The sequence below is a fragment of the Elephantulus edwardii genome, unplaced genomic scaffold (assembly GCF_000299155.1).
Source record: "Elephantulus edwardii isolate Elephantulus edwardi_28Jun2011 unplaced genomic scaffold, EleEdw1.0 scaffold00011, whole genome shotgun sequence".
Lineage (NCBI taxonomy): Eukaryota > Metazoa > Chordata > Mammalia > Macroscelidea > Macroscelididae > Elephantulus > Elephantulus edwardii.
The window spans coordinates 8012375-8038298 of record NW_006399761.1 but is presented as its reverse complement, the minus strand read 5'-3'; the positions used below and the strand labels follow the sequence as shown (position 1 = coordinate 8038298).

Genomic DNA, 25924 nt, shown 5'->3' with positions numbered 1-25924 from the left:
AGTTCATTTTAATATCCGGCTACATTTACATATCAGTTACTTATTGTTATAAATACTATTTTTAAACACTTTTTTGTTATTATTAATTTAATGAAAATTTACAGAAATTTTGGATTTCCAGCCATTCATTGTTGTACTTCTCTCCCTGCCAATCCCTCCCCTCCAGTTCGTTCTTCTCTTTGAAGAGTAAAAGAGAAATTCTTTCATTGTTATATAATCCCTCCCCACAAGTCCACTGCACTATGCAGCCTTCATTCTGGACTCATGTCATAACAATAATACCTAATCATATATACCGTTTAAACAGTTCTCTCCCTCTTCTATTTTTTTAAGAAAAATTTTATAGAAGCATTAACTTTTAAATTTTTAAAAAAATTTATTTGTGTGTGTGTGTGTACACCAGCAAATTGGATCTGACTGGCATAGAAGGAGATTGACCCTCTTTCTCCAGCAGAGCATCTGGTGGATTTGAACCATGCGCCCATGGTATTGCAGTGCAGCTTCTTGCCACTAGGCCACCAGAGCTCCCCAGAATTAACTTTTTTTTTTTTATTGTTAACTTTTGCACAATCATTTGACTATAGTTTTATTCGTGGACACTTTGTTTTATACAATCACTTCTATACTCTATACAAAGTGTTTCATATCATTTGATCTACGCTTTTATCACTCTGTCTCATCAAGAGCCCGTTGCACCTTGCCTATTCATTCACTGCCCCCATCCACTTAAAATTTCTGCTGTCCTATTGACTTCTTTTTCTTTTTCTAAATGGTTTCAAAACACACACTGGTTAATAAAAATCAATGTATAAAGCCCAGTATAAAGCTGAGTGGTGTTCCTGTTCTACAAGTAAAATAGTAGAAAAGAGCAGTCAAGTTAACAAATTTCACCAGCTGTGGTATCAGAATGATTCCAAATAGTGTAATGTTGTTAATATGCCATTGAGTCAGAACCAACTCATAGCTGACCCTCCAGTGAGTTTTCAGAGGCTGTAAATCGCATGGGAGGAGAATGCCCATCCTTGTCCCACGGAGCAGCTGGTGGATTCAAATTAATGCCTTTGGGTTGGCAGTGCAATTCCTTAACACTGTGCTTCAGTGCAATAATAGCTCAAAAGAAAGATTTGGTATCCCCACCACCTGTATTAGAAGCATAGGAGTTTGGGGTTGGGTTTGTTTGTTTTTGGTTGGGGTGTTTTTTTTTTTCCATATTTTTTATGCAGTTACTTTACTAAACCGGATAAACTATGCTTTGCCTGGATTTTCTCATCCTTAAAATGGATAGAAAATAATACTTCCTCTTTGGAAAGGGACATTATGTTTGGAAAGATGGCAGGTCAGCGGAGGAGAGGAAGGCCTCCCACAAGACGGATTGACAAGGTGACTTCAGCCATGGGTTCTGGTGTCAGAGATGATGAGGTTGTCACAGGATAGGGAAGGGTTCGAGTTGGCTGCTGTTGTTGTTGTTGATTGTCATCGAGTATGACTCATAGTGACTCTATGAACTAAAGACCTCATGCCTTTCCATGGTTATCATTGTTTCTCCAAGTTCCCAGAGCTTCCAGAGGCATGTGGTTTAGAAGCGGCCATCACTTCTGCTTTCTAAACCTGTTTTCCACCTGGGAGCTCCTCCAAACACTGTCCACATTGGGAAAACATTCAGGTATTTGATACCCAAGTGGCACAAGGTTCAGCATCATAGCAAACCCAGATTACCTCAGTACAGCAATTTGACAGAGAGTAATGTACAATGTAGAAGAATGTTCCTCCAAATATAACAACAGTAGTCCCACTTAGCAGTGGTTAAGTGTTGTCAAGTTGAATACGACTCATAGTGACCCTATGAACAAAAGACCTGAACTTTGTTGATGAGGTTTGCACAGCATAGGGCAGGGTTCAGTTTGGCTGTCGGTAGGGTCACTAAAAGTTCTGCTTGATTCGACACCTAATAACAGCATGGGTGTTACAAGCAAGATCAGTAAAGATTTGAGAATTCCATAGAGGTTTTTGTTAAATAAAAATCCCCTACCATAGCTATTAAATAAGAGCCTTTAAAATCTCCATGTGTATTAGAAAGAAATACACAATTTTGAATAATTTATTGGGGAGGGAAGGACATAAGATTTCTAGAAAAATGAGTAATGAAATCTCACAGGAAAACCTGTGATTACAACAGCAACAAATCTTAGAAATGTCTCTACTAATACTTGGATAAAAATTGCCAATCTATTGCAGTTCTGCTGTTTATTTATCACCTGGATCACTCTACAAAAACCCTGAAATCCCACACAAGGACATGCCCTTAGAAGTCAGGCAGAAAGACAAGAAAAAAGTCAGAAATGATAACATGCCCAATACCTGTGTATGCAGCCATTACGTGTGTCTTATCAGTTTGTCCTTACAACCAAAATCAAAACACATGTATTTTTTTAAATCATACTGTCTGATAAGTCAAGTCCAAACACAAACTTTAAAGTCCATGTAAAGTTCTTCTAAAGAAGCGAGATTTTTCTGGACAATATTGTTCTGCCCACGGAATGCCCCTCAAAGGAAATGCAATTGCACACATGTAAATACAAGAGCATTTTATTCTCTAGAATAATTCCACATGTAGAGACTCTTTCCCTCAGTAGGGAGGTGGCAAGGGGAAAAGCCCTGAGTCCCCCACACTCAATTGTTTTTAAGACCTTCCCGGGTGCTACTGTTGGGGCGGGGAGATTGGGAGCATGGTTGGTGGGCCAGGGGATCAGTCATGTGGGTCGGCTTTTGATGGGCTGGCTACTTTGCCTGCCTTTACTTGTTTTGTGTCACGTAGACACTAGTTAATTCTTTACTTTGCAAGGACAGATAAGACTTTACCAGGCTCAATTTTGTTTGCTTTAAGCTAAGAATATTTATGGCCCACTTCTGCTTCTGGTATTAATGGTTTGGGTTTTTTTTTGTTGTTGTTGTTGTTTCGTTTTTTTGTTTAAATGGGGTTTATGCTATCCCCTCAAATATTACCTAGTGTTGTCACATTGATCTCAACTCATAGTGACCTTATGTTATGTGTTGGGTTAAAACTGTGTTTCCTTTGATTTTCAATGCTATTTTAGAAATAATCAAGACCCAGGGAAAAAGGCAAACCATATTTGGGTGTATACAGAGAGTAGACACTGAGAAATGTAGCAAATAACACCCTTAAACCAGGCCCTTTAATTGTATACAGTTTTATATAAGTTTTTTGTTTTTTGTTTTTGGTGTTTTTGGTTGTTGTTGTTTTTTTTTTTAATCAGAACTCTGAGTAGAACCCACCCTTGTCGTCTAGTTAAATAATTCCCCACCCTTGCTGTCTAGTTAAATCTTGGGAGTTTGGCAAGAGGTCGAGAGAATGTAATCCACGTCTCTGGGTGGGTTTCTGATAGGCTCATTTAACATTTTCAGAGAAGTGGCTGGGCCCTATATCCTTTAAGCTTGCCTTCTTCTGTACTGTTTCTCCCAACTGAGGGCTGATGAAAGGTGAGCCGAAGACAGCTTGAGGTTATGTGCTCTGACAAGGGCCTGCAGTGCAAGGATTCTGTGCTGCTGATGAAGGGCACTGCCGCCGCGTACTTTCAGAACCCACTGAGCTCAGGAGAGTTGACAGCCCTGCTTTTCTAGAATGTTCCTCAGAACCAGAGGCCGGAAGCTCATTCTTAGAGTGGCTACCTTGTCTTACAAAATTCTGAAGTTACAAGGAGTTAACTTTGCACTTCAGATGTGCAGGTGACAAATCTAACAAGGAGAGGAGATTGAGTTTTAGATATCCACCTCTTAAGGGCTTCCTAGCTTCTACAGAAACTAAGACTGTTGTTGTTATTGTTTTTGTTGTGAAGTATCCAGTTCGAACCGACCTACAGCTGATCCTCCAGTAGGTTTTCATTGGCAGCTTGTCAATACGGGAGGAGAATCCAGCTGGTAGATTCGAACCACATACCTTTGGGATAGCACCACAGCTTCTTAGCACCAGGCCACCAGTGCTCCCTAAAAACTAAGACTAGTAGGGACTGTACTTCAGTTCTAGTTCATAGCTAGGAAATGGACTTGAACTTGGCATCTTCCTGTGTTGTACTTCCATCGTCTGTAAAGAGAGCAGTGGCATCTCAGTCTCTTAGCATCTGATGAGTTTGTGAAGAATGCCTTAGGCACCGCCTTGAAGACATGCCCATTGGTATACATGCACCCCGTGGAAGGATTTTGCATGTTGAAAGCCTTTGTCAGTTGTTTCCAAACAGATTTCATTGCCGTGATTTCATTAGTTCTTCAAAGGGAGACTTTCAAGCCTCATTTTTCTTGGGAGGTGGGAAGAGTGGCTTCAAAGAACGATGTGAAAGGACATGAAAGGGTGTCCTTCTAGGCGGGCTCATGTGCACATTCTCTGTGGCAACCTCTGGGAAGACAGCAGCTCAATTCCCTTGGCAGTGTGTCTCTTCTGGAATATCAATTATCCATGAAAGAGATATCTGAGGTGCCCCCCAAATGTCATGAATCTTGCTGCTTGTAGTCCAAGCCGACTTTCAGAAGTCAAATGGGAGGAAAGCAACATTGTCGGAAGGCTTTGCTTCCACTTTGTGCCATTTTTACTGAATGTTGATTCAGGAGTATAATTTAATACAACTCTTTCCCCCCCCCCTCTTTCTAGCACCAAGGAAAAATTGGAGTTAAATTTAATGTTGGGACTGATGACATCGCCATCGAAGAGTCTAATGCCATCATTAACGATGGGAAGTACCATGTAGTGCGTTTCACGAGGAGTGGTGGCAATGCCACGTTACAGGTGGACAGCTGGCCGGTCATCGAGCGCTACCCCGCAGGTAAGCCAGTGAATGTGTATCTGGGGAGGACTTTATGGAAAAAAAACAAACTGGAAAACAGAGCACTGTTTTGCGTGCGTTTCACTGAGTGACGGGGTTATTATTCCTGAGAAACCATCAAGTATTTATTGGGCTTTAGAGTCATGTGAATGTAAAGGCTGCCCTAAACTGTTTCTGATACAGCGTATAAATGGCGTTTGACAAGAGAACATGAAGGCACACCTTATCGTGGGCCAAATTCAGGACTTCCAGGGAACCCAAAACAACGCTCCTACCAAAGGCACAGAGTGCCAAAGCTGGTTTTTACCACATCTTTGCATTTGAATAAACAAAAGGCTTTGTCAAAAGTAACAAAAACAACAACAGCACTTAAATCCAAAGGAGGGAATATTACGAAGTGATGCTCAGAGAATGCAGGGTTTGCTCTGAGGGTGGCACACAGCTTAAGCAATGTGCAAGAGAGGTCATGGTAGGAGGCGAGGCATTATAGATGAGCTAGAGTGTGTTCAGTGGGAAGGAACGGAGATGTAAGTTAAATGGAGTTTAATTTTGCTGTCATAATACCATGGAGTTTCACAAGTCTTCTTTCGACACTACTTTTCCTCATCTAAGTCTGTATAAATGAACATTAAATCATGTAAGGCTAAAAGAGAAATCACCTTTTTTGTTGGTCCCCAGCTCTTTCAGCACTAGACAGTATTACAGCAAAAGCAGTCGATTAGAAATGCAAACCAGTGTTATCTGTGCATGCATACTCTTTTAGTTAAAAACATTCATAAGTAAAATACAAGTAAGTTTAAAGATTTTACGGCAATCACTTATCTGTATCTTTTATTTCTCTAAAACAATCTCTCTAGTTTTTCTTTGCTCTGATTTTAGCTACAACAGTATTTTTCACATCCTAGTTCTAGAACTAGAACAGATTTGTCCTGGAAAGGGTTAAACCTGGTGGCTTCTTGGAGGCAAGGATTCTGAGGCTCTGTCTGACATACTTTGGACATGTTGTGAGGAGAGATCGGTCCTTGGAGAAGGACATCATGCTTGGGAGGGTGGAGGGACAGCGCAGGAGGGGAAGGCCCTCTATGAGGTGGACTGATTCAGTGACTGGGGTAATTGGGATGGGAAGTGTCAGAGACAGTGCGATTGGCACAGGACAGAGCGGAGTTTAGGGCTGCTGTACATAGGGTCGCTATGAGTCGCAAGTGACTCGACGGCACATAACAACAACAGTTCTAGAACACATAGGGAACTTGGGGGTTTCATGGGTGAGGAATTGGGCTGCCAGTCTGATGGGATAGTCTGCATCCAGCAGCTGCTTCTTGGGAGAAAGTTGAGTTTCAGCCTTAGAAAACCTGCTGGAGGGACAGCTGTTATTGGGGTCTAACTTAACGGCCCAGAGATAAAAAAGGTCAAATTGTCGCTCACTTTCCACAGTAGAAATTATTTCTAAGACACTTATTTACATTCTCTATTAGGATTTTTCCCATATTGCTTGGGAGAAAGAATTTGACAGAAATAACTAATTTATTAAGTAGGTAGCACTTCTAACTGGGACAGACTCACATTTATAGACTCAAATGACAGTGATGTCCAACTGGTTCTTCTTCCAACCCCAGTTAATGTTACTCTATGATTCCAGTGCTCTGCAAATACTTGCCATATTAAATTAATTCTTTAAAAAAATCTTCTCTATGAAAAAATTCTGAAGTAAGTAAATTAGTATGTTCAATGTCTGTTATAATACTGGCAAATAATAGGCCCTTGATACATATATGCTGTATGGCAAGCTTTTGGAGTCAACTGCCTTTCCGCGAATGTGTTTGACGTGCAGGTGGTACAGCACTGGTCTGTGTGTTGCTGTACAGAGGTAACTCGTGGTTGCTGTGATGCTGAAGCCTGTGACAGTGATGTGCCAATCGTGGTAATGGGTACCCATGGTGGACAGTGTTGGCTGGAGCTTCCCGACTAAATCAAGCCTAGAAACAGGAGCGGCATCCACTTCCAAAATGGCTTGCCTCTGGAAACTCTATGTACGAACAGTGCTCTTCGTTCATAGGGTCGCTATGAGTCGTCTACAACATTAAACAACAACAACAACAACATATATGCTAAATCTCCATCCCGGGATTGATTGAGAACTGATACTATAATTTAGAGAGGCTGCCATACATTTTGTTACTATCTATAATAGGATGGGGAAATTTGGAAAGCAAATAATACATACACATGATGTTATTTGTTGTTGTGTGCGCTGGCATTAACTATGACCTGTGTTTGTTTATTGGGTGCCAATGAGTCAGAACTGACCATTCAGTGGGTTTTGAGAGGCAAAAGAGGAGATTGCCCCTCCTTCTCCTGCAGAACATCTGGTGGATTCAAACTGATTGACTTTGGGATTGCAGCATAGTGTCTTACTGCGAGGCCACCAGAGCTCCCCAAAGCAGACCCTATGAACACAGATCTGATCCTTGGCCTCTCCTGCACCATCTGCTCAAGCACAGTGTTGCATCACTGTGTCAGGCTTCTATCTTTGACCTTCACCTTCCCCAGTGTGATTTTGTATAACCCCCCTGTTAATCACTTAATGGTGTTCGCTGCCATTCCAGTGGCTGTGTAACCAAGCCTCTAGTGGAATTACAGAGAAGTAAATTGGTAAAATTTTTAAAGTATGGACTGTCCAATAGCTATTTACCAGAGAACTAGACAATGAATAAAAGTAACAGAAGACGAATCGATGCCTTTTGAATGGTGGTGCTTGAGATGAGTACTGACTAAATGGACTGCCAAAAGATATTCTGTGCTTTAGGAAATGTGGAAATAGGGAAAAATTGCAGCCAGAGTGCTCTTTACAGGCAAGGATCGCAAAGCTGCTTCTTTCCTACTTTTAATATGTGGCTAGGTAAGGCTATTCCTTGGAAAGGGACGTCATGCTTGCAAAGATGGCGGGTCAGCGAGGGAAAGGAAGACCCCCAATGAGATGGATTGACACAGTGACATCAGCAGTGGGCTCTAGTGTGAGGATGAAGTTGATGAAGACGGCACAGGATAGGACAGGGTTCAGTGTTGCAGACCAAGAGTAAAGTAGTTTTATAATTATTAACAGTGAGACAGACAAACCAAGAATGAGATAGAACAAAGAGCATAAAAACAGGGGCCAGCAGTTCTCCACTGAAGGGCCTACCTGAGCTTCCCTGTGTCTTGATTGAAAATTATCAGGAAGTAAATCACAAGGAGAATTCAGTGCAAATGAAGCCAAGCTCTTTCTATTGAAAACCTTGACTTCAGGAGGGAAGGGTCAGCAAATGCATGAATCTTATAAACCCTTAAGGATTGCCTTAATGCCCTAGGGTGAATTCCAGCTTGAACCACTGGCACCTACCCCACATCCTGAAATAACATTCAGTTTATTACAAGTACTTGGTTTTGGCTTCCCATAGTTCAGGTCAGTTGTTCATATGAACAATAAATCATATGATTCATATTAGAATGAGATTAGACTTCACAGCACCTGGAAACAACAATTTACTGAGAGGGAGTCATTGCACTGGACCCAAAGAAACAGATTAACACCCAAGTTCCTCTTCTGGGTGCTAACATTTGTGAACTAAAGATACAGATAAAGAAATTGATAACTCCCAAGTACTATTCTAGTGTGGCAGTTCTTTCTGCAGTCCTCCTTTTTCAACATTGATGCTTTATAATGATCTTTGTTTAGTAATCATTTACTTTTTACATCTGATGTTTTCAAAACTATACTCTAGATGATGATATTGGTGAGCTACAGGAGAGGAGGGGAAGCGTAGCGTTCTGTCTTCAAGTTAGCTTAGCAAATTAGGAATTATCCAAAGGGAAACATAGCTATCATTAAACTTAACTATAATGCATAGTGCATCTTTAAGAGAGAAATATAGTATATATTTACCAAGTATGAAATATCAGAACTCCAGCTTTCTAATGTACCGTTGCATTTTGATTTTTTCTAATACATAAAAATTTCTGTATGCTGTATTTCAGTATACTTTTTAATCTGTTAATTAATACTTTCATTGTACACAGACTAGATCTTACATACTAGGTATAACTCAAGTTTTTAAAAAAGATAGTTCTGTGTTTTCCAGTGGCATGTTGAAGTATAATTTGCTGGCAACTAATGTTTATTATAAAAAGGTACCTATATTTTAGACTAGTATTTGTTCAACATACAGTGTTTTAGTCATCAGTTAAGTGTATTTTCAGATTAAGACACAATACAAAATATATTTGAAAATCGGACGCTAGTAATGTCATAGTCATTCACAGGTAAATCTTTAAAAATAGTTCTTTTGGATACAGTGGTTTCTGTTTTAGATACAACAGTTTCTATTTAGGTAGTGATTTAAAGTGCAATTTCCATCAGGGCATGTTTTGGTTGATATTAATAAATCAAAACCAAACAGAAGGGCTATTCTTCTGAAGGAGATAGGCAAGGGTAAAGCCACATCTGCCCTCAAGAATGTTATAGTGCATGAGAAGAATCCTGATGCTTAGTTATGAAAAGTTAATCATCAGTATGTAAAGAACTCCGGGGAGCGGCCGTTGTTGTCGTCGAATATTTTATTAATCATCCTCTCTGTATGCATTTCACCGGGATGCTGAGGTGGGAAAGAAGCCATGAAAATTTCAAAAACCATTTTCTCCTGGAGCTTCATCGATGATAGTGCCATAAAGCCTGAATACAGATTGAAAACTTTGGTGTCACCTAGATGAAAGTTTTGCAGAGCAAAGTCATCTTACATAGGAATTCAGTAGTATGATCTGGTACGTATCAGCCCCCACCAAAATAGGTTTATAGTTAGACATGCTTTATTTGGGGTGATGAATGATTTTTCTTTAGAAAATCAGTAAAATTAATTAATGTTTTTTACCATAAAGGCCTCTCATCAGAGAAGCAGAAACGTAGCAGGCCATGTTTGGCTCCTTTTAAAGTGCCTTTGCTGTAAAATACAGGTAATAAAGGTTGAAATTAGTAATTAAGTATAGCACTTAACCTTCCATCATAGGGCTGTATGGTAAGTGCTTTTGTACAAAGCAGTTCATCTGGTAGCAACACTATACCTTTAATGAAACCCACCTAAAGCATCGACCACTGATATTAGCCCTAATTGTCTCTGAAAGGCTTTCATAGAGAAAGTAATTAGCACAGGTGGGTTTTATGCTCTTTTGGAGTCTATGAAATATCCTTCCAGCTCGACAGTCCACGTTTTAGAATAAATATTGAAATTTCTGAATAATAGACCCAGTTTTCATTATTTTCTGTGCAGAAGAGCAAAGTACAGAAATAATATGTTGCAAACCATTTAAAGCTGAGAAAGTAATTTGTTAGTACTTATCAGTTAAGCTCTAGAATATAATGCACCATTAATCCCTGATTTGTCCCTAATTACAGTTATGGGGGGATGGATATTTCTGTCTACAGAAAAATAGACTTTCTCTTTTCATAATATTAATCTACAGACGTGAAAGCCATATTGCTTGCCCTGCCTAAAGATTTTTCCACATACAAACACAGTTTCTACTGTGGAATAAACGGAATTGGAGCCCATTTGGTGCACAGAGCATTCGACAAACTGTTGTATCCAACATAAGGTCTAAGATGCATTTTATCTGGATCAAGTTTCAAATCAATCAGTATTTAAAGCATTTGTATTATATAAAAGCATGTGTATTATAGAAATTGGTTTTTTTTTGTCAAACATTCTTCTAAGTGGTACAGCACTGGCCTGTCCATTTGCTGTACAGCGGTAACTCTTGGTTGCTGTGATGCTGAACACTGTGACACTGATGTGTCAAAGGAGATAATGGTTATACATGGTGGACAGTGTTTGGTGGAGCTTTCCCATTAAACAAGCTTGGAAGCAGGAGTGGCATCCACTTCTGAAATAGCTTGCCTCCAGAAACTCCATGAATCTGGAGAAATGATGAAAGTTATACAGGTGTTCAGGTCTTTTGTTCATAGGGTCGCTGAGTCATCTACGACTCAATGGCACTTAACAACATTATATAAAAGAAGCACTAGGTTTCATATATAGACACAGAAATACATACTTTTTTAAATGAAGATTTGAAATAGAATGCATACAAAAATGTAAGCATTACTATATTACACTTTGCTAAACTTTTAATAAGAGGTGTTTCCCCCCCCCCCAAAAAAAAAGGAACCAAGTGTTAAAGAGGTCCTGGTGGAAAGAGTGGTCTATTAAGGGTCTGAAGAAAAGAATAACGTAATCTTGGAAGACTGTGTTTTTGTTTGGAGAATGACATGCATTCATTAAAGTGGAAAGGGATAAGAGAAAATATTTGCAACTGTGTGAAATTTCTGCCACTTTTCTGGGTGTCAAGCCATAATGCCACTTAGAGACAAAAGATGATGAGGCTTTACCTCCTTTGCTTTGGACATAATGCCTGGAAGTGTGTGTCCTTGGATGTAGACATCATGCTTAGGAGTGTATAGCATCAATGAAAGGAAAAGGTGGTCAGAAAGATGGATAGACACTTGAACAGCAGCACTGGGGCGAACCATAACAACGATAGTGAAGAAGGCACTGGAGATGGCAAGGTTTATATCTGCTCGCTATAAAGACACAATGAGTTGGAGTGCCCGCAATAGTACTTAACAATAACAGCACATTAAACAAGTAAGATTTCAAAAGGCAAAGACCTAAGTTAGGGTGTAGGAAAGGAAAGGAGAGGTCAAATGCAGAATACATTGTTGTTAGGTGCTGTCAAGTTACCTGAGATCCATAGTGCCTGTGTACAGCAGCTCTGAAGCCTGGCCTGTCCTGAGCCAGTCTCACTAATTCCCACACACCAAATTCCATTGCCTCAGTCAGTTAGTGTATCAATCCATCTCATCCGGGGTCTTCCTCTCCTGTGCTGTCTTTCCACCCTTCTGAGCATGATGTCCTTCTGCAAGGACTGGTCTTCTCTCCTGGCCATGTGCTTAAAGTAAGTGAGGCAGAGCTTCAAAATCCTAGCCTCCAAGGAGAGACTTGGTTTCACCATCTCCAAGATAGAACTATTTGTTTTCTTGGCAGTCCATGGTATGTTCAAGACTCTGGTAAACAAATAAAAAGTCATTGTTTTATTTTTTTTAAGTTCTGTATCTCCCCAGTTTTTGTTTGTATGTTTGGTTTTTTTAAATCAAGTATTGTTTTTAAATGAGAACAGTCAAAAATAATGCTGAAATACTGGATTCAAGGACATTTTTTACAGTTCTTTGTAGTCAAGTTCATAATTCTTTCTTCTGCTTACAAACAAAAGACTTACTCCTATCAGACATAAAATGTTAATTGCTACTATAAATGCAATATTTAGCTTAAAGGTGGTGGGAAAGGGTTTTTAAAGTAGCTGAAGATCGATTGGTGGAAAAATTACATTTGTAGAGATACTATGAATTCAGGAAATTTTTGCTAGATTTTTATAGTACCCGTGGTTTTGCAACAATATTTTTATACCTTGATCATTTTCTAAAATATTTTCTTTCATCACATAATCTGTGATTGCCTGAGTTCAACTTAATGGTTGAGCTTTCCCTGAACAGTTTCTGTCTCTCAACCCTTATTTTCTCAAGGGATTGTCTTAAAAATACCTTTATAATATTTATATATTTTAATAAATAAGGATATGAACTCAGCTCACCACCATAAAGTCTGTTCCGACTCCTAACAGCCCCCCATTGGGTTTTCTGAGGTTTACAGAACACTGCTGAGGACAGTCAGTCATTTTAATGTATGGTCAAACAGTTCGGAAATTTCTACCGGATATTTCGCCTCTCAGTGTCGTATGTTGTTGTTAGATGCTATCTAATTAAGTATGCCTCTTAGTGACCCTATGCACAATTGATCTTAACTCTTCCCTACCCTGTGCCATCCTCATCACCTCTCACTTGCTTGAGCCCATTGCTGCAGTCATTGTCAATCCACCTGGTTGAGGGTCTTCTTCTCCTTCAGTGTCCCTCCACCTTTCCAAGCAACATGTCCCTCTTCCAGGAATAACTCCTAGCCACATACCCAAAGGGATAGCCTGTCAACTTGCCCAAATATGTGAGATGGATTTTTTATCACCTTTGCCTCCAATAAGCAATCTGGCTGCCTAACTATGAGCTTTTGACATTTCCTTTGGTCGTTCTTCACCCAGTATTCTTATTCTTTAGCTCAGGAAGAAATTGGTATGAAATCTTGCTTTAGTTTTAGTCAACCGTAGTCCTGTAGGTGAGAAGTACCAGAGTAGCAATAGGATAAGTTCATTATTCTTAAGGTTTCTCCTCCAAGGAATCATCAGTGTCTGTTGATGGAAAACTCAGAACACACTGCCTTAACCAGTGATTGAGTGAGAGGAAAAAAACTTCTTTCTGTACCATTTAATATGATGTAATGAGAGGCTGACACAACTTGACAAAAGTCTGTAACGCCACTGTCATTATGAAAAGTTAAACTTGCACGTGAGGCTCTAAAAATCATAATCTTTAAAAGTCTATGGCAGAGACAGATCTGAAGGTGCTGTGTTGATCGGCACCATCAGGTTGGCTAGGAATCATGGCCCTATGTAGAACAGAAGAGCTCTTGCTAGGTCCTGTTTCACCTTCAAATCTTTACTAGGGTTGAACCCATTGTTGCCATACTAAGGTCCCTTTAAAACCCAGACTCCGTTGACAATGAGTTGGTTCTGATTCAAGGCAACCTTCCCTCATGTGTCAGAAGTTGTAAATCCTTGTGGGACAAGACGTCCCATCTTTCTTCTAGGGAGTGAAGAGTGGACGAGAACTGCCGACCTTTTGGCCTACCCAGCCATTAAGTTTTGCACTCTTCCACCAGGTCTCATTAATATTCAAAGAGGGTGAAATCCCAGATGTAGAGAAAGAAAGCTAGGTTAGTATTTTCCATTGGTAATTTTCTCAATTAGATAAATGTGTAGTGATTACTTAAATTGCAAAAAGTAGGGGAAGCTGAGTGTCAGATACATGAGAACTCTGTTGTTGGGTTTTTTTGTTGTTGTGAGCGCTGTTGGCCAAGTGGGTAAGGAGTTGTACTACCCACCGAAAGGCAAGTGGTTTGAATCTACCAGCTGTTCCATGGGAGTCAGATGTATAGTTCACAGCTTCTGAAAACCCCCTGACCAGCTATGAGTCCATTCTGACTTGACAGAATGAGAGAAAGGAACAATAGTTTTTTTAAAAAAATATTTTTTGTTGGTTTACATACAAAATTTTTATACATTATATTTCATGCTTTCCTTCATTCACATTGTTTTTCATGCAATCATTCCCATACATTGTGTTTTATAAAATTAGTCACCTTTGAACTCTCTAAGTTAAAATATTACAGGTTAATTAAAATTACAGGTTAAAATATTACGTATTAATTTTTTTATAAAGAAATGTTTTCCTTCTATGTGTTAACACATTCTAGAGAAAAATATTACATGAATAAAATGCTGTGTCTTTGTCGGGCTGATAAATCAGATTTAATATGAAATTAAAGACTAACTTAGCCCTATGGTTATTAAAGACCTTCTTATATAGACCTCTTTTCTCTAAAAATCCAAAGATGTAACCTAAATTAATAGTTGTTTCTTAATTAAGACAGAATGACATAATGAATGTGAAAGCCTTTTGAAGTGTGATGAGCCTTTAAGGAGTCCATATATTAAAATTTAAATTATGATGATGAGTATTTTGTGTCAAATTTAGCCTCATGGGTTGAACATTTCTCAAGGAAAGACTTTCATCTTTAACATTTTAAAGTCTGTTTTGTTGTCAGCCTCATGAATTTGATTCTGCATTAGAAAGCAGCTAAAATTCCCCTTTCCTTTTGGAAGTGGGAAACTAACTTTCCTCACATTAAGGATTATTGAAATAATTTGTCATCTTGGGCATACTATCTATACTGATGGCCTGGGTCATTAAAAAGTCCATTGAGAGTATATGCTTAGCATAAGTCTATCTAGATATTGCCATCTGCATCTTGAATGAAGTATTTCAGCTGGATTTATGAGAGATAAAACTAGACACAATAGAGGAACATTTAGCTTCCTTTTTTCCTAGATATTATCAACTAATTGATGACATGTCATAATAAATTTTCAGGGTCACCTTTGCTGGAACATTTTGCAAGTCCAAGTAGAATTGTCATTTCTCTCATGTATTACAAAATTAGGAAGAAGGCTGAGAGTGTGTGGTTGGGTTTTTTGTGTGTTTTTGTTGTTTGTTTTTTGTTTTTTGTTTTTTTTGAGTAGAGGGAAAAGAAGTCAACACACAAAAGGGGATAAAAGGAGCCAAAAAGAAGGGCAGGACAGTCACAAGGTCAAGATCACAGAAGGAAACACGTTGTAGGATTGAATTATAGTCTGTGGGATTAGGGAGCTCTGTGGCTTAGTGGTAAGGACTTGACCTAACAGCCCAAAGGCAGGCTGTTTGAATCCACCAGGTCTTCCAGGTAGAAAGAGAAACAACCTCCTCTCATTCAATTTACTACTTCTAACAACTACAGAAGTACATAAAACAGCACATAGGAGTACATAAAAGTACATAAAACAACAATATGTCCTACTACTGAGTTATAAATGTTCACAGAACACCCCAAATCCTAGTCATTGACAAAGCCTGTTGAAATTCCCATCTCTTGTAGAAACTCGTATCAGCAATAGTAAATTGGACATGCTTTTGTTGATGGAATAGTTTATGTATTCTGTCTCACGTATCCAGCAGATTCTAGTGGAACCAGGGTGCTTGTGACAGGCAGGGAGGGTGAGACTTCCTTTCACACGCTTGGCCATGTTGCAAGGAGGGACCAGTCCTTAGATAAAGACGTCATGCTGAGAAAGGTGGAGGGTCGGAGAGAGAGAGGAAGACCCTCAACAAGATGGAATGACTCGGATCTGTAACCATGGGCTCAAGCGTATCAGGTATTATGAGGATGGAGATAGGGTCGAGTTCCTGTCTGCTCTTCATGGAGTCACTGTGAGTCGTAGTGGCTCCTAATAGCAGCAGTCTCACCAGCTCCTTCTCCTGCAGAGTTCTTCATCTTCTCTCAGGAGATGAGTGAACACAGAGAGAGTGTGCTTCAATTTTTCCTTTGTTTGAGTCACTTTCTTTTTTTTTCTATAATTATATTTTATTAATTTTCATAAACATTTACAGAGATTTTGGGTTTCCATTCATTCATTGTTGCACTATTCTCTCTACCCTCCTCCCAGTTTGTTCTTGTCCAAATGCCACAGTGCTTGTCAAAGCCAGTTCTGATTAATCTCCTTTGTCAGTGTGTCCTTTGCCATTCCCTATCACTCCTCCCTGAGAGAGACTTCACCCTGAGTCATAAGGAAAAGGGGATGGCGTATTCTCTTAGCTACTTCCTGCTGAAAAGGGACGCTGTGGGTTTCAGGGTGAAGATCTTCTCTCACTACTCTAAAGGGCCCCTTTGGCAGTAGGAAACACATAGATTTTATGGAGATTGATTTTGGAATTTAGATGCACTCTTATTGATTGTGCTTGGCCGTACATGTTCATATCCTTGAAGATGTATCATGGGGGTGTTGCAACCTAGAAGACACAAATTTGACTAACAAGTTATAAGTACATGAGTCCAAAAATTATGGAAAAGTAAAAGAAAAGATTCTTTCATTGTTTTACTAACCCTCCCCCAGGTCCCCTCCACCATGTAGCCCTCGCTCTAGTCTCCTGTGATGACAGAAATACCTAGAATCTCAACTCAGATGTTGATTTAGAAGTTTACAATAGTGCTGGGATTTTTTTGAAGACCAACATTCTTCCTGTATATTATTTTTCTCAAGTACTCGTTACATTCTGAACTGGAGATCATACAGAAAGCATAAGCAACTAGAAATGGAGCGGAAGCCATGGGAAATGGAGACAATTCTTGAAAGCGATGGCAGCGCAACCTCCCGTGTCTTAGATCAGTGGATTTCTTTCCTACAGTAAGATTCATATTTTACTTTGAGATCTTAAAGGAAGGACAATAAGCCCTAAATACTCATTAAATCCATCAGTGAATTTGCATTATGACCCACTTGATGACTGTCCCCAGCAAATGCTAGACCTAGTACAGTGCGTATAGAAGCCAACAATGGTCTTTTTCCCGGCTGGAGTTTGAAGTATACCTTGAGATGAAAGATAAATCACAGGGTAACGATGCTGTGCGAAGGAGAAGATTATATACCAAAAACGGAAGTGGGAGAGAGGTGAATTGGAAAGATGAGTGTAGTCTAGGAAGAAGATACGTACATCTTGGAGGCAATGAACTAATTTTAATAAGATAGGAGAAAACTAGGTCAACACGGTTAAAGATTCTAGAACCTTTCAAAAAATTACCTTGCTCTATCAGAGAAGGTATTTCCAATCACTTCACAGTCCCAGTCATCAATCCAGGGAGGGAGACATTGAAGAAGTGATTGGAACTAGTTTCTTCTAGAACTTGTGTGTTCTTTAAAAGGATTTATCTGCCATGAAAGAGGAGGCTCTTTTTGGTAGTTGTTGTTGTTGGGTATGGTTGAGCTGAGCACAACCAAGGAACAACCAAGGTATCAAGATAATCTTCAAGTTAGGAACACCCCATGGGTTTCCAGATCAAGTTTGCCTGGAATCTGAAGGGAAGAAGAGCACAGTTTTTGAGTCAGTAATTGAAAACGCAAAATTAACAAGAGTCTACCTGGACGCCAACTGTGGTGGTACAATAATTAAACACTTTGCTGCTAACGGAAAGATGTGTGACCCAAATCCACCAGCTGCTTGAGAGAGAGAATTGGAACAAGCTACTGGCATAAGGATTTCAGCCTTGGAAATTCTGTGGAGCAGCTTAACCTTGTATTTAGAGTTTGTTACTGGGAGTCAAATAAATATGAAAGGCACAGGACCTCAACATAACTTGATTAACTCATCTTAACAGTGCATCGATGAAAATGATACATGTGTTCAGGTCTTGCATTCATAGGATTGCTATGAGTTGCCTACGACCCGGCGGCACTTAACAACAATATCAACAACAGTGCATACCTATTAATTTTTTAAAATTTCTACAAAAATACATGCAGCTTCAGTCCTATGCATTTGTCTTCTTGCCTGCCACTAAACTAAGTTCTAAACTCGAGTTTTTAACTTCCAAGAGTCATCTTAAATTGCAATTTATATTATAAATATCATAATTCTTCTCCTTTCAAACATCATGATCTTTTTTGCTATCACTGGGTCTAATGGTTGGTATTAGTTTCCACTTCAAAAATCTCCCTTCAAAAAACCCCTTATTGATTGATTGAGTGTGTGTGTGTGTGTGTGTGTGTGTGTGTGTGTGTGTGTACACCGTCAAATTGGATCTGACTGGTACAGGAGGAGATTGCCTCTCCTTCTCCAGCAGAGCATCTCGTGGATTCGAACCACATGCCTCTGGGACTGCAGTGCAGCTTCTTGCCACTAGGCCACCAGAACACCCTGCCATTTTTATAATTTTTCTGTGCTGTCATTATGCTCTTTCTCTTTGCTGTCCGGTTGGAACCAATTCATAGCTGACTGTTCAGCAGCTTCTCAGAGGTGATAGATCACATGGGAGGATACTGCCCATCAATGCCCTGAAGAGATGCTGGTGGTTTGAACCACACACCTTTGGGTTAGCAGTACAACCTCCTGTCCACTAGGGCATCATAGCTCCCTACCCTAGTGATAAGAGGCCTTTTCTCACACCTAGACCCTTTCTTCTGTCCACGTCAATTTCATTATTTAAATAACTCTCCAGTCCCCATTATTTTACCTGTATGATGTTAATCCTCCTAAAATGCTTTCATCACATCTCCTTCTTCCTCTCAAATTTCAAGGACTCTGATTCAAACTAGAGAAAGAATGGAATTTCTGTAGGTGAAAAGATTATCAAACTGTACAGTAAGCTTCAAAGTTCTTGTCTCAGGTCTTTTACATTATGGGAATTTTATTTTCATTTTTTAATTTTCTTTTTTTTCTAAACAAAACCAGACATTTCTAATTTATATTTGCCCTGGTGATTATTACTAGTTTTTGCCTTTATAGTAGTGTTTATTTACTGATTCTATGTTTTTTCTTAGGGTTTTTTTTAACTGTTATCTATATTTTTATACCTAAAATGGTAATTTTGATACTAATTAAAAGGACAAAGAAACAAAAGTATGTCACTCAATTAGCTTTATCAATGTTCAGTCAAATAAAAAAAGCCAATATTTATTCATAATGTGCTCATAATGATGCTTTTTTAAATACTTTTTTTCAAAACCCTTTTAAAAAGTAATGAACATGTAAAACAGTACTTTTTTGAAGACTTTAATTCAACTCTTAAAGAAGCATGATACTTTTATACTTTTTCGAATTTTGTAGAGAATAGGATATCTATTTATTAAGGAGACATACTTATATAGATACTTATATAGATATATCTATAACAACAACAATATATATTTTTTTTAAATCCCTACAGTGTATAGGAATAGGACTAAATTCTCACTAAAATTCTTTTTCTTTATGTTCCTTTTCTTAACCACCAGGGGTGACATCATCTCCTTCCTAAATAACAGGCTTCTGGAAACTCTATGAACTTCGATAAATGCCGATAGTTGTAGAGGGGCTTCAGGCCTTTTGTTCATAGGGTTTCTATGACTCATGATCTGTTCGAAGGCAATCAACAACATATTAAAAAAAAAAATTTCACCCGACAGTATATAGGAATTGGACTAAATTCCCACTAATGTCACTTTTTTTTCTGTTCCTTTTTTTTTGTTGTCTTTTTGTTTGTTTGTTTTTGTTTTTTTGTTTTTGTGTGAGTGTACCATCAAATCAGATCTGACTGGTACAGGAGGAGATTGTCCCTCCTTCCCCGCCAGAGCATCTGGTGGATTTGAACTGTGAGCCTCTGGGATTGTAGTTGCAGCTCCTTGCCACTAGGCCACCAGAGCTCCCCTTCTGTTCCTTTTCTTAACCGCCAGTGCATCATAGTTGATCATCAATGCTATTGTGCTTGCCCTCTGAGTAAGAATTTCTCGTGCCCTTCTCAGCTCTCTAACTTACCACGTATGAAGTTCTCCTCTAGTGACTCCTCTTGATGGCATCCCCAAAGGAATGCCAGCTGGGAAACGTTATGACCCATAATGGTTTGTAATTTGCTAATTACCCGAAGTGGATCACCAGTTTCTTCTTCTGAAAAAAAAAAAAAAAAAAGCTATGCTGAGACCACTTTACCATGAGTTTCTCTGTTGGCATGTGAAATGCTAGTTATTATATAGGTTTCAGCATCATATTAACATTTGTGCATTGAAAGTAAAACAAAGTAATAGGCAGGTAGTAGAAAATCAGTACTACTATAAACTTTGCACTGCCTGTGTGCACCAAATTATTTATATTTTATTCTCAAAAACAATCTTCTAAATTATTTTTATTTTAATGATGAGATTTCATGAGATTTACAAATGTATTGATAAAGGCATTACTGGGATTTAGAACCTAGAATTGCCTCACATGTTGCTGTCATCAAGTCAGAATCAAATAGTAGCTGACCTTGCGGTGGGTTGTCACGTGAGAAGTGTCCCATCTCTCTCCTGAGAAGTGTCTGGTGGAGTTGAAAGCATTTGAATTAACACAACTCCGTCTGGTGGAGTTGAAAGCATTTGAATTAACACAACTCCTGTAAAGAGGCCAGCTCCTACACCAGCAAAAATATCTTCTTTTCCCTTTCCATGATTCTTCACAGTCTTTTAAGTGTTTCGATTTCAAGTTCCACTAATTTCAGACAGGAAAATCATCCTAGGGCTATTAAAAGAAGAATTTTCCTTTTTAGTGAGAACTTTGTCATCTGATGCTTCACCTAACATGATCTTCACTGAAATTGTTTTCACAAAGGGTTTTTTAAAAATTGTCTATTTTTAAAGGAAACCTTGTTGATAATCTATAGCTTAGATGTCAAATAAAACTTCTTAATTCCAAAATCAATCTCCATAATAGTCTGTGTGTTTCCTACTGCCAAGGGGGCCCTTTAGAGTAGTGAGAGAAGACCTTCACCCTGAAACCCACAGCGTCCCTTTTCAGCAGGAAGTAGCTAAGAGAATACGCCATCCCCTTTTCCTTATGAATCAGGGTGAAGTCTCTCTCAGGGAGGAGTGATAGGGAATGGCAAGGGACACACTGACAAAGGAAATTAATCAGAACTGGCTTTGACAAGCACTGTGGCAATTGGACAATTAAAACAGACATGGGGGGGGAAGAAGAAAGAACTGGGGAGGAGGGTGGAGAAAACAGTACAACGATGAATGAATGAAAACCCAAAATCTCTGTAAATGTTCATTAAAACTAATAAAATTTAATAATAATAATAATAATAAAATAAAAATATAGAACCACCTAGAATCTCTTGTGCTTAGCTATAAACACTAGCTGAGTGTTAGATCCCACCCAGTCATTCATTCAAAAAGGAACCCTAATCCTAATGTGGGTATGTACTTGGCTGGTAACCAAGAGCTGAAGTTTTACGCCATCCGTTTGCTTCAGGAAAAGAATGTGGCAGTTTGGCTCCATGTAGGTTGCAGCCGGGAAAGACCTGGCGTGTGTTCATCATTCGTTATTCGTAATTCATAATTTTGCCAAGATTAGTAACAGACCTGTTATGAGATGTGCAGAGTTGGCAGTGTGGCACACTTGTTTGATTCGCTGTCTAACCCCTTGATTCCTGACACCAGCAGTCCATCCTTTGTTGAGGTCTCCCACTCCTCTATATCATCTGGTTTTGGTGACTCAATGGAGGGTCTCCTAGAGACTCAGTCCTGTCAGGGGAATGACTCGTGACCATAGGTATGCAGGCCTGTGTTACCGAGACTGGTGAGCTTTGTAGACTTACCAGTTGTTGCCGAAAGCTGCAAAGTGAGGGTCCTAAAAAGAGAGCTAGCATTTTGCTCTTATGGGCTTACAACTGCCTCTCGTAGGGTGGGACATGTCTCTCACCCTAATCCTCTATCTCAACCCAATAAAAACTCCAGCACAAAATAAACAGTTAATCAAAGGCCAAGAAAGACATTTTGAACAATAAACACTTGACACCACATACAAGGCAGTTCTACCCTGTCTTTATGAGTTGTATGATTTGGAATTGACGCAGAGGCAACATATTTTAATTCATTCACAATCATGTTCATTTTTAAAACTCCGCTACGGCTGGCACCGTCCTCCAGTCCATCGTGGGCATTCACAGTTGTGGTCTCCACTCTCACAGAGCTCACACACTGTTAAGTAGATTACAAACAGAGTGTTTCAGATAGCCCTCTGCATACATTTCAGAAGAAGAGTTAGAGGAGGCAAAAGGGAAAGGCTGAAGTGAATGGTAATCATGGCCCGAGAGACAGTCCATGCGTCTCTTAGACTAGGGCACAGGGAGTGGCGATGAGGTGACACGAGCCCTGAGAACAAAGATCATGGTCTTCGTGTAAATCCAGGTCTAGGAGTTCTAGAAACAAGTAGAAAGCAAAGGCAAAGCCAAACCATTTGTACTTGATCAGAATATTTATTGAAGGCTGGCTTGATAAAGAAAAGGTGGTAAAATAAGCAAACTTTCCTCACAAAGGAGGAAACAGCAGTTTTTTTTATCTCTTGGGAAACATACGTGGTCTGGATTCTGTCCGTATGAAGGCCAAGACTTTTCACTTTAGCACCAACTCCTACAATAACTTGAGTCTCTTTGCCAGATTTCCTTGGCTTTGCGTGTTGTCATCCAAGGCCACCACCCCACTGCAGGACAGCATCACAGTTGGATACCTTGTCCAAGTTAGCCTTGGGATGGGTCTCACTCTTCATCAGACATCCCACCCCACCGATGGGCCAAGAGACAAACAGAGCAGATTAAGGATCTCATCCAGTTCCATTAGATGATGTTGTTGTTGTTGTTGTTATGTGCCGTCGAGTCACTTGTGACTCATAGCGACCCTATGTACAACAGCCCTAAACTCTGCTCTGTCCTGTGCCAATCGCACTGTCTCTGACACTCCCATCCCAATTATCCCAGTCACTGAATCAATCCACCTCATAGAGGGCCTTCCTCTCCTGCACTGTCCCTCCACCCTCCCAAGCATGATGTCCCTCTCCAAGGACCGGTCTCTCCTCACAACATGTCCAAAGTATGTTAGACGGAGCCTCAGAAACCTTGCCTCCAAAGAGCCACCCGGTTTAACCCTTTCCAGGACAAATCTGTTTGTTTTCCTAGCAGTCCATGGTATTCTCAATACTCTTCTCCAGCACCACAGCTCAAAGGCATCAATTCTCCTTCTAACCTCCTTGGTCATTGCCCAACTCTCTGATGCATAACAAGTGATTGCGAAGACCATGGCCTGTATCAGATGCACCTTAGTCTCCAGATAAGAGTCAAATTGTTGCTGTTGAATGGCATGACTACTTATTGACCCCCTAAAATGTATTATTCTGGTTGCCTAGTGGCAAGAAGCTGCACTGCAATCCCAAAGGTATGCAGTTCAAGGCCACCAGCTGCTCCGTGAGAGAGGGATGGGCAATCTCCTCCTGTGCAATTAACTGCCTCTGAAAACCTGCTTGGAGGGTCAGCTGTGGGTCATTTCCAACTCTTTGGTACACAAAAACAGTAAAATTTATTATAGTCCTTCAGACTCATTTTTGCCACTATTAGTTTTTCAAAATAACTCAGAATTGATTTTTTTTTAAATAAATAAAGGCCTATCCTTTGCGCTTATATTTAAGAGTTTTGGAAATAGGTACTGCAAATCTTTCGTGATCTCTTAAGAGTTACCAGTTTGGAGAAAGCATTAGCATATTTCACAGAAAGACTCTCTGCTCATTTAGTCATTAACATTAGTAAGGATATGTTTAATGCAGGGTTATTTTTTTTTTCATGGAAACTTTTTCAATAAATTAAAGATCTAGCACTAAATGTTTTAGTAGTACTGCAGTCATTTGTGTTAATGAAACTACGGGGAGCCATAATGTAAAGTAAATGGTAGCAACTTTTCCTTTTTCCTGAAGAAATTTCTTTTTGCAAATATGAAGTCAAGTAACTCCCTTAGCAAAAAGGGGTTTGTATACTAGAACAACATCCATTCATACCTATACACTGAAACCAATTTCAGCATTAATCTTTAACTTTTTTTTTTAAAGACTGGTATAGTTTATTTTTAAATGAACTTTACAACCTAACAGAAATAATTGCAGCAGCATATAATGAGATTTGCTGCAAACTCAGAAAAGGACCAAAAGCATTTTTAGAACAGAAAAATGAATAATTAAAATGGACATGATTCTTACACCAAACTAATACTTTATTAAAATGAAAACCCCAGAGTGTGTGTTTCTAGCCCAGTTGAGCATTTACCATCGGAATACCATTATGATCACATTGCCAAGAGCTAGTGAGCACGTCAACAATTAGGATTTCAAAGTAGTTTTAAATCACCTCTGTGTATGTGAAAAGTTCTTACGTAGAGGATCCTGGTAATATTTATTTCACTGAAGTCAACTCAGGGTGTGCTGGATGCAAATGCCTTTAGGAAAAATTTCAGATAAAATGTTAATTTGGCCAAAGTGCTGTTAGTCCCCAGTTAGTTTACTGCATCCTTGGACATGACAGAGTTTGGTGCGATCAACTCACAAATGTGTGTCATGTTATGAAAAGCAAGGAGAATGTGTAAATCCACTCCTGAAGCCCCATCAATTGGAGCATATACTGAAATTTTATAGGATTTTTTGGTGTTTTAATTTATATTCCATTCTGCCTGCATCCAGGATCAACTACACAAATCAACAGTGATTTACTGAGACCCGTAGTCTTTTCAAAATTCTACCTATGCTGCTAGTTGTCCTCTATTATTGTTGTATCCTGTAGGATGTCCAGTCCTTGACCGGAATTATCCACATTGGCTGGGGTTACAACTAGGCCTCTTAACATTTTCAAGCCCTTGTAAGACTTGCTTGCATAGGAAGTCCAAGGAGAATGGTTCCTGAATCAGAATTTGCCCCCCCCTCCAAAGTACAGCTATTTGAGACACTCAAGGAGAGATTTTCTTGGGTGCAGTCTAGACAAAAGTTGCTTTTAAAGAGTAGCCATTGAGTTCAAGAAGTCCTTAGATGCCCTCTTGAATTTGTCCACTCTCTTCTGTTTAATGCTAAGATCTAAAATGGAGAGAAGACAGCTTCTTACCTTCTCAGGTATGTGATGCTTCCTACCCTCAGCCTCTTTGTTGCTGTGTTGGTTTTTTTAATAAAACTAAAACTAAGACTCTCCTGAAAGCCACACACTGGGTGCCTTTATCCTTTTTCAATGGCAGTCATGGCGGTGGCATGTTGCAGCAGGTGGACAGGAGAATCCAGAGGCTGTGTAGGTGAAAAGTGTGTATATGTGAATCTATAGATATAAGAAAAAGAAGACAGTCTTGCAACATTAAACATATCAAACTGGTAATGGCTTAGTTATAAAGGTCTCCATGAATGATTGAAAGTCATCATGACATTATCAAAGCATGAGAAAATAAGGAAGAAAAAAAATAAAAGAGTAGAAAGAACCTGGCAAGTCAAAGATGTAACGGCCTTTCTGAGAGTTGGAAAAGCAGGGGGAAATGTTCTTTTTAATGGACCTCAAGTTAAATTCCTCACGAAATTGACATAGCAAGTCAAGCAGGGTGGCCTAATCTGTGTCTCTTCCACAGTTAAGTCTTTTCCACAGTTAAGTTATAGGCCATTAACATTGGAGGCAATGGTAACAGCTCTCAAACCCACCTACCTCATTGTGAAGATGAAGGTGTTAACAGCTTCAATCCTAATCCTTTCTCTGTCTGTCCTACTGTTATCTATTTGTCCAGTGGCAAGGATCTTTGTTTTCTTGACATTGAGATGTAATTTATATGGAAGGCTGTATTTTTTTGATCTTCTGCAATAGCACTTCAAGTTGTCCTCACTTTCAGAAGCAAGGGCTGTGTCATCTGTGTAACAAAGGTTATTGAGATTTTCTCCAACCCTGATGCCAAATTCTCCTTCATAAAATCCAGCTTCTCAAATAATTTGCTCAGTACATCGATTAGATAGGAAT

At 39.3% G+C, this 25924-nt stretch overlaps 1 protein-coding gene across 4 annotated transcripts in view; it reads left to right on the top strand.

The window, feature by feature from the left end:
- Nucleotides 1-25924, top strand: part of NRXN1 (neurexin 1) — a 1383864-nt gene that overhangs the window by 1176715 nt on the left and 181225 nt on the right. For all 4 annotated transcript variants that reach the window (XM_006880912.1, XM_006880911.1, XM_006880913.1 and 1 more), the window contains one exon: nt 4661-4832. In XM_006880912.1, the coding sequence (XP_006880974.1) occupies nt 4661-4832 (172 nt within the window). The remainder of the gene's footprint in view (nt 1-4660; nt 4833-25924) is intronic.